This window comes from Eupeodes corollae, chromosome 3, assembly GCF_945859685.1.
Source record: "Eupeodes corollae chromosome 3, idEupCoro1.1, whole genome shotgun sequence".
Lineage (NCBI taxonomy): Eukaryota > Metazoa > Arthropoda > Insecta > Diptera > Syrphidae > Eupeodes > Eupeodes corollae.
Window position 1 is genome coordinate 109326949 of NC_079149.1, and position 9460 is coordinate 109336408.

General features: G+C 36.5%; 2 protein-coding genes across 2 annotated transcripts; one reads left to right on the forward strand and one right to left on the reverse strand.

Annotated features, from left to right (window-relative positions):
- Window positions 1–157: 157 nt before the first annotated feature.
- Window positions 158–934, reverse strand: LOC129950735 (uncharacterized). Its single transcript, XM_056062656.1, has one exon. It carries the CDS (start codon window positions 932–934, stop codon window positions 158–160), a length of 777 nt encoding a protein of 258 aa, XP_055918631.1.
- A 1329-nt stretch (window positions 935–2263) lies between these two features.
- On the forward strand, window positions 2264–4723 carry LOC129951014 (methylcrotonoyl-CoA carboxylase subunit alpha, mitochondrial). The gene has a single exon (XM_056063003.1). The coding sequence runs from the start codon at window positions 2389–2391 to the stop codon at window positions 4501–4503; it is 2115 nt and encodes a 704-aa protein (XP_055918978.1). The 5' UTR covers window positions 2264–2388; the 3' UTR covers window positions 4504–4723.
- The last annotated feature ends 4737 nt before the right edge of the window (window positions 4724–9460 follow it).

Genomic DNA, 9460 nt, shown 5'->3' on the forward strand with positions numbered 1-9460 from the left:
TTGTCTGGTTTGTCATGTTTGGTGGGAGGTAAGACGGAAAAGTCTGCACCTGTATCTACGAGATATCCTTGGTTTGTTTTTCGATCTCGGATAAATAAGCGACGGCTTTCATTTGTGTCAGCTCTGTGCAGTGTCGCTTCCGATGACAGAGCCTCCTTTAGTTTTCCGAGAGGTCGAATTTTTTGAATTGGCAAGGTTCAACGCATTTTTTTGCATCCTTGCCGAACCTGAAATGATAGCGACAAAGTGGAAGACGTGGTTTAGACTTACTGCGGCTTTTGCTTAAATCTCTCTTATGAGAGTCATGCTTTCTGCTTCCACCTGGTCTTGATGTTCTTAGTTCTTCGACTTGTTTTTGAAGCGCATCGATTCTTGATAAAATTTCAGATTGGCTTCCAACTGCTGATATGTTTGAGATGCTCTGCATTTCGGCCATCGTGTCAGCTTGCTTTGAAAGCGTCGTTAAGTCGCCTGAGCCAATGCAAATAACAGCTCTAATGTTGTCCGGAAGTCTTTCCAACCACAATGTTTTGAGCACCTCATCGGAAAGTTGGTTTTTCGCAAGTTCTTTCATTTTTTTCAGAAGCTTAGATGGATCCAAGTCACCAAGCTCAACACTGTTTATCAATTTACGCAACTTCTTTTGATCAGAGTCAGTAAATTCTGCTATTATCACTTTTTTCAGTTCTTCATATTTGTTTGTTTCTTGTGGATTTCTAAGTGTATCACTGACACGTGAAGAAACATTCTGATCTAATGAAGCAACGACGTAGTGATATTTTGTTATGTCGCATTTGATGTTAGCAATGTTGAACTGCGCCTCCATCTGAATAAAAAATAGGTCGGGTTGGTCTTGCAAAAATGGTGGTGGCTTGATAGAAACACGATGCAATTCGCCGCTAAGGTTTTGTCTATCCTGGTGTTCATCTGGCATTTTCAATTATTTTCTGTAGAACTTTCGAGAAATTTGACAATCTTTTTTTTTGCTATGCGTACTTTTTCTCAACGTAGGGGTCACCAATATGGATTATGGTCTTGTATCAAACTTGACCAACACCCATTCAATAAAATTTAAATTAAAAAATTAAAAGACGAAAGCGTATTAGAAAACTAAAACAAATTATTTATTAATTTTAGAAAACACAAGATTATTCTATGAAAATCTAAGAACGAATCACAAAAGTAAAATCCTCAATAATAAAATGAAATTTCAAAGGTTACTACGATCGTTAATTTAAATAGAGTGATTCGAATACATTGCTTTGAAACTGAGTGAAATGAAAATTTTAAATAGTTAAATAAATGAATGATAATGTTAATATATGTATAGCTGCTACAATAGCTATAAACGACCTGTCAAAAAAATTCCAATGTTTTTTTCAATGATGAAAACCAATGATAGTTATAACTGGCGCCTAAAAACCAATTCCATTTCGTTTAACCGTTGGCGTTCCAATTTTGTACTGTTCCGATCACATCATTCAAAATTTTACTGATAATGCAACAGTAAAAAATTGTCTGAGGCGCGAAGATCGATGTTATGATCGAAAGAAAACTACAATTCAAAGACGTACATTTACTGATTGCTATTAACACTCATCAGTAAAGTATTTCAGACTCCTCCTGTTTTAAATTTTGCTGATAGACTTTACTGATTGCTAGAACCGGCCTCTAAGTTCAAAGAATCAGCGACTTTTTTCTCCGTTTAACTTCAGCCCTAGTGTCGTTGTCTGAATTTATAGCAGTATCTAGGTAGACAAAGTCTTTAACTACTTCAAAGTTTTAGCTGTCCATGGTGATGTCTTGTCCAACACGTCGTCGTTCAACGCGCTATATTGATATATTTAAAGCCATGATATTGACAGCTTTAGAGCCATGCTTTCTGACTTTTTCGTTGACAATTGAAAAAAACATGATGTGCAGCAGTTATGGTTTCAGAATAACGGTTCAACATGTCATAAAGCTTGTGCCAAAATCGATTTATTGAAGCCAACGTTTTACAACTGCATAATTCTACGACTACATTAAGTCACTAGTCTTCTCAAATGAGCCCGAAACGATTTACCAATTGCAGGACAGCATTCGCTTTGTAACTGCCAATATGCGCCCACAAATGTTGGTTTAAGTCATCAAAAATTTGACCTCCATAATATATTATTAGATGAAATATTAAACCGTGACGCGCGTCTACTGTGTTCAGCCAGTAGCAAATTAAAGTTTGTTCGAGAAAAAGAACGCATTGCTGTCAGCAGCTGTCAAAATTACAAAGCGAAAACAAAAACAAGATTATTTTTCATAAACAACACGTTTCTCCTCCATTTGGGAGATAAAAATTCTAGTTTAAAAAACAATTCTTTTGATTATTGGTAAAATTATAAAAGTTTAAATATGTTCAAGCACCTCAAGACGGTCCATAACTTTATTTCACACTTAAAAATTTCAACTCGGCCAGCCCATAAAAACGTAAATGTCAATCCGATAAAAAAGATTCTCATAGCCAATCGCGGCGAAATCGCTTGCCGAGTGATAAGAACAGCCAAACGACTTGGCATTCGATCTGTTGCTGTATATTCCGATGCTGATAAGAACTCATTGCACACCCTTATGGCCGATGAGGCCTATCGTGTTGGGCCGGCCGCATCTTCTGAATCATATTTGAAGAGTTCTGTGATTCTGGACATTGCCAAGCAGACCAAATGCCAAGGAATCCATCCGGGCTATGGATTTCTTTCGGAGAACTATGAGTTCTCTGAACAGTGTCAACGTGAGGGAGTTATATTTATTGGTCCACCAGGATCGGCAATTCGTGATATGGGCATCAAAAGTACCTCCAAGTCAATAATGGCAGCTGCAGGAGTACCAATTATCAATGGTTATCATGGAGAGGATCAAAGTGATGAGAAACTAATCGCGGAAGCAGACAAAATTGGTTTTCCCTTGATGATTAAAGCAATTCGCGGAGGAGGTGGTAAAGGAATGAGAATTGCCGAGAGCAAAGAAAAATTCCTAGAAGCACTCAATTCAGCCAGGACAGAATCTGAGAAATCCTTTGGAGATAGTTCGGTTCTTTTAGAACGCTATGTCCGTTCACCACGTCATGTTGAGGTTCAGGTCTTTGCCGATCAGTATGGTGACGCGGTCTACCTCTTTGAGCGAGACTGTTCCGTCCAAAGGAGACATCAGAAAATCATCGAAGAAGCCCCAGCGCCTGGCTTATCTGAAGAACTCAGACGAAACCTTGGTGAAGCTGGTGTACGAGCTGCCAAAGCCGTGGGTTACGTTGGAGCCGGAACTGTTGAGTTTATCCTGGACAAAGTTGACCATTCGTTTCATTTTATGGAAATGAATACTCGCTTGCAGGTGGAACACCCCATCACTGAAATGATAACCAAAACAGATTTGGTTGAATGGCAAATTCGGATAGCTTCCGGTGAACCACTTCCACTAACTCAAGAACAAATCGTCAGGAATGGTCATGCGTTTGAGGCCAGAATCTATGCCGAAAATCCGAGAAATGGCTTCCTCCCTGGAGCCGGAGTTCTCCGACACCTATCAACACCAAAACCCGAAGAGAATGTTCGCATTGAAACTGGGGTGAGACAGGGTGATGAAGTTTCCGTCCACTATGATCCGATGATAGCTAAACTAGTTGTGTGGGGAAAAGATCGGACACATGCTCTCGACTTGCTCATAGCTAAGTTAGGAGAGTACCAAATTGCGGGTCTAGACACGAATGTTAACTTCTTGATTGACCTCGCCTCCCATGCCCAATTCAGAGCTGGTGACGTTCATACGGGCTTTATTGATGAACACTTCAATTCTTTGTTCCCTCCAATCGAAGTCACTGAAGAATTGGCTATCAAAGCAGCAGCAACTCTATTCTTGAATGAAGATAACGCTATCAGAAAAAATTCCATTTTGGAATCTGAGACAAAGAGTGATCCTTTCTTAAGCGCCAAGCGCTTCCGGGTGAACCATGACTTCGTCAGAGAGTACTTCTTAGAATTGAATGGCAATATGTTCAAGGTGGAACTTAAGAGCAATTCCGACGAATACCAAATGCGAATGAATGGAGGAGCTTGGAGGAAAGTCAACGTCTTGCTTGTATATTGTGGCAAAAAGTGCACCATTCAACTGGACATTGACGACAACATCTCGATATTTAGTGCAGCCCTTTACAATGGTAATTTGGATGTTTTTGTTGACAAAGGGAGATTCAGCTTCAATATAAGACAACCAAAATTCTTGACATCAAATGAGGAACTTAGTGGTGGAGGAAGTGAAAATTCGGTAGCATCACCAATGCCCGGAGTGCTTGAGAAGCTTTTGGTGGAACCTGGTGATTTTGTAAAGAAAGGCGACAATTTGGCGATAATAATTGCTATGAAGATGGAACATGTACTGAAAGCACCAAGGGATGGTGTTGTTAAGAGCGTTAGTGCTAAACAAGGTGATAATGTCTTAAAAGGCAAACCAATCATAAAATTGGATTTGGATGAATAATCTCAAAAAAGGACAAAAAGACACAATTTAATTCCCCAACGAACGAAAATGTTGGCCAAATTTGCATTTATTTTTCTATATACACGTTGTTAAATTTTTATATATGTGGGTTGTTTAGTTTTTAAGAAATTTTTATATATGTATACTCTACCGGCCGTAGGCTTTTTTTTATTTTAAAAATACAAATTTTACAAATGGACGAAGAATACATGGAAACGTATATTTATTTGTTTTAGTTTGTTTTTATTAATTTATAGATGTGGGTTATGGATGTCCTTGAAAGAATAGTGCAAAGCTTTCACGTCAACTCTCAAGATACTATCTTTCAAAGGTTTGTCCAATTATTGGCATATTCTGATGACATTGACATAATCGGAAGAACTCAGCGTGATGTCAATGGGGATTTTGTGAGTATTGCAACAGAGGCGGCAAAAATGTACATGATGTCATCAAGAAAGGACACCGACGTCTTGGTCAAAACGTCACCATCGGAAGACGTAACTTTGAGATAATTAAGGACTTTGTCAACCAAGGCTCCGCTATGAAACACAGAAATTTAAACTACTGTGAATAGTGGGCTGCGTTGATGGTACACATATTCCTATTTTAAGACCAAAAGAAAACGAGCACTATTATATAATCTATATCTATTTCAACCGAAAAGGCTTCCATTGCTTGATTCAACCGAAAGGGGTTCCATTGCTTGAATGCAATGGTGGTAATATTATGAATTCTATTTCACTTACTAAATGTACATATCAATTTGTCTAGATTTTCAATCATGTAAGCGACGTGAGAACTCATAAAAAAAGAAACAATCGAGGACACTCGATTGAACCAAAATGTGTGCTGCCAATGCTCGATTGTATCGACTAAACTCGGTTGTATCAAGTTACGTGCTGGCACCCCAGAAAACGACATTCGCGCTGAGATCAAATGAAGAATTACTCTTGCGAACCGCTGTTTCTTTGGGCTAAGAAAGCAATTGAGTAGTAAAGCCTTTTCTTGGGCAACTAAAGTATCGCTATATAAGACCCTAATCATCCCCTTCCTGCTTGGACTAGGACAAAAGCATATTGGGTCGTTTCGAGAGAAAAGTTCTTCGCATCTAGGGTCGATATATCGATGCAGATTTAGCCAAAAGGATAAAAGTCCAACGCCTAGGTCACGTAAAGCGCAACGAATACTCCGGCCCGGAAATTCTTCGAAGCTTGTGCAGTAAAGAAAGGCTGCAGATCATGTGGAGCGCACAAATTAACCTCACCCAACTTGGAGTGTCCAACTAGAGACATCTAGCTAGTTTCCTGTATCGCAACAATTGGTCGATATGTTAGTGTTAGTGCCGGTTTTATAACGAAGCCATGATTATTTTAATGAACTATAACGGACACTTGCTAAGAACAAAAAAAATAATTAAAGAAATGGAGAATCAGGGGTAATTTCAGAAGCTTGAGAAGTCGTAGTTGTCTAAAAAATAAAAATGACATTCTTAATGAAATTGGAAAGGAAGTTCCTCCACATTTCTTATGTTCACATCCTCTACATAAAACAGAGGAACTGAAATCCATTGTGGATCCAAGGTTAACCATCTGAAATTGTTGCATTTTGTATTTGTATTTCATTTATTTCTAAAATCGCTTGCAAGGTAGGACATGAGTCTATAAAGTGTTGCATGCCTTTACATTAATTTCAGAATTGGAATACAAATTATATACCTAAGACTTCTATTTACATATTTATATAAAGAAAAGGAAAGTTAACACCTATTATTTGCCAAATAGTTGAAAAGTAAAAAATTTAAGTCGACTTATGCTTCTTATTCTTCTCATAGCCGATGGACAGAGTTCCAAAGGCGTACAATATAAATACAAAATTGACGCTCAGTATTTAGAAATCGGGGTAGTATTAAAGCAAATGACTTAGTTGAATGAGGGAAATTCAGCTTACCGTATAGATAATCAGGGTTGTTGTGTTTTCATGCAGGTTTTCATGCAGGTAACTCAGAGAGCGAAAGCTTATTAAGCTGTCTAGGCTACAACCAGAAATTCGTACTCCAAAAATGGATATGTGATCATAACGACGTAGATTATAAATATAGCAGGCAATATTGTTGTAAGCAACATTCAATTTGCGACTACTCACACAGTCTAGTTTACAAAAGATTTCACACCCATACAGCACAATTGATAGTATAAGGGCCTTAGCAAGTAGCAGTTTAGTTTTGATCCGGATGAGATTTCGAATGACTTGAAGAAGCGGAGACTTTACTTTACTATTAAGGTGGTCATCCCAAGTTAGAGTTCGATTGAATACCACTCCTAGGTTTCTTGTAGTGCTAACATATTCAATGGTTTCGTCGTCAAGTTTCAACATGTTTAAACCCGCGATAGATCAAAGTTTTTGCGATAGATGCGGAATGATGTTGATTTGACAGAGTAAGGCGGAGATCGTTCTTTTTTGACCACTGTGAAATGCGGAGCAGATCCTCGTTCATCAAAGCTACGGCATCATTCTTAGCCCCAAAAGGTCGACTTATCCGGACCTGCACATCATCAGCATAAAGATAAATTAAACAATGTTTAGCAACTTGTGGTAACTCATTTATGTAAAGTGAGAAGAGGATTGATCCAAGGATAGATCCCTGTGGCACTTCACTCAAAACATTGAGAAATATGGGCGAGTATCGATTGGCCACTACGCATTGTTGCCTTCCGCTGAAATACGAAAGAACAAGCTTACAGGACTCTAAAGAAACCCCAAAGTTAATTCGTAGCTTTCTACAAGGAATTGAGTGGTTGTACTATGTACCAATAAGTGATAATGTGTTTTATCATAGATGTTAAAAAGCTTAAATAAAACTGAAATTGTTTCTAATGGCGAAGATACTTAGGTTAAATGTTTTTGGATATTTTTTCGAAGCCATATAATGCATTAAGGACATAGAATTCTTTCCAGATTTGTATTATTTGTGTCTCTATTAATTCATTAACATGACCAAGCAAATGAAGAGTGAGGGCATTTCAGGGTTAGAAAAACGTTACAATTTAACTCGTTTGCAATCAAAAAACTCAACAGAAAATTTAATTTTTAATACGTTGACAAATTTTATTTTTTGGTTCTTTGAAAATAAAATTTCATTTCACTAACAAATTAAGACCCTCGTTAGATCCGTTCGCTTACTCTCGCTTACTTCTAAAATGCGTAAAAAGAGATATTTTAAAGAGTGGGGGTAAAATTCTCTCACAAAAAGACAAAACTACAAAAAAGTAAGCGAACGGGAAGCAACAAATTTTTCCCACAAAAAAAAAATAAAATTTGAAACATCATCGTTTCATTTCGTGTTTAGAATTTATTTATTGTTTTGTAAATGGATAAATAAGGACAATATGAACTTCAAGCAACATTATGCTGTTCTATTGTTTTTCTTTTTACAGGAAAAACTTGATTAAATTAATACTTGAAAATTGCAATCTTGTTGCTGTTCTTTGGAAAAAGAATTTTTAATTTTATAAGTGACAGCAAAAGCGAGCAATTTATTTGAAGTTCTATCAAATTTGACCCTTTTCACAAATCAGACCAAAGAAATTTCTTGGGCTAAAATTCGTAGGTTGGGGAAATATTTTACTCTCTCGTGAGCGCTCTCTTTTACGAAAAACTACGAAATTTTTTTAGTTCGCGAACAGGATTTAGATAAATTTCGTAAAATTAGACCGTTTTAGGAAGGTAGGCAAGCTTAAAAACTTGCGAATTCGATAGCTTTGTATCATAACTATTATAAGTATCGATTAGCTTAAATCAAATTCGCTTCAAATGTTGAAACGTTAATTCGCTAATTTAACGGCTAAAAACGTCAAATATAAAATAATGTTGGCACCATTGATTTTTGAAGTGAATGGCTTTAACATTCGAACTTAGGCAAACGTTCGCTTCGATACTCATAATGAGAGCTTACCTTTTTTGGAAACTCAACTCAACTTATTAAAGAATTTACGAACCGATCATAAATTAAAATAAAAGATAAATTGCAATTTGTATGTTATTTTTGATAAAAATAAAAAAATGTTCAACTTAAGTAGTAACAAATTATTTATTGATATTTTTTGAAAGTTCCCTCCAGATTTTTGTAATAATGACCGGAAGTTCACTTAAATGACATTCCACAGATACTTGAGTTAATGGAACTGCAAGACGTATCCGAAAGTTCTCCAGTACTCTAAAATATTGGGTGCATGCGGAACTCTTACCATAGAGATAGCTTATATTTTCAAGGTACCATTACTCTCTTTATGTAGAAAGCGTGCCAACCATAGAAAGATTTCAGTTTTCTGATGATAATAATAATTGAAACAATAGCATAAAAATCAACAAACTCAGCCAAACACATCATAAGAATAATGTGTTATTATTTCTGATATTTCCACAATTGTTCGTAAGAGAATGGAATTTTATTTTTCCGATCTCTTACGAAAGATTTGTTGCGCGAAAGAACTGAAACTTTCAGAAAACGATCTGTACAAGTATTACATTTTTTTTTCGGATTTTGCGAAGATCGGGAAAGTGTGAGAAGCATTGATATGATTTTTTATCAAATATTTTAACAATTTTTTTTTTCTGACATTTGTACATTGTTGGAGTATAGTTAGAGAAAGGATAGGATGTCCTCACAAGAGCTTCGAAAACAGCCTCAAAAAGTGTTAAAAGCTCCGTCTATGACTAGAACCATTTTTGTGACGAATAAAAGGCCTAGCCTTCTAATCGTAAGAAGTTGTCAATTAATTTTTAAAGTGATCAGTACAAAGGACGTTATTGGACAACTAAAAGACAAAAAATTCATTTCAATTCTATACATTGCGCGGTTTGAGAAATCAGTCTAGCCCTGATATTGGGATCAAAAATTTAGAAGATCTTAATTATAAATAAGTCAACATTTTTTTCAATAAAATAATAAAATAAATAA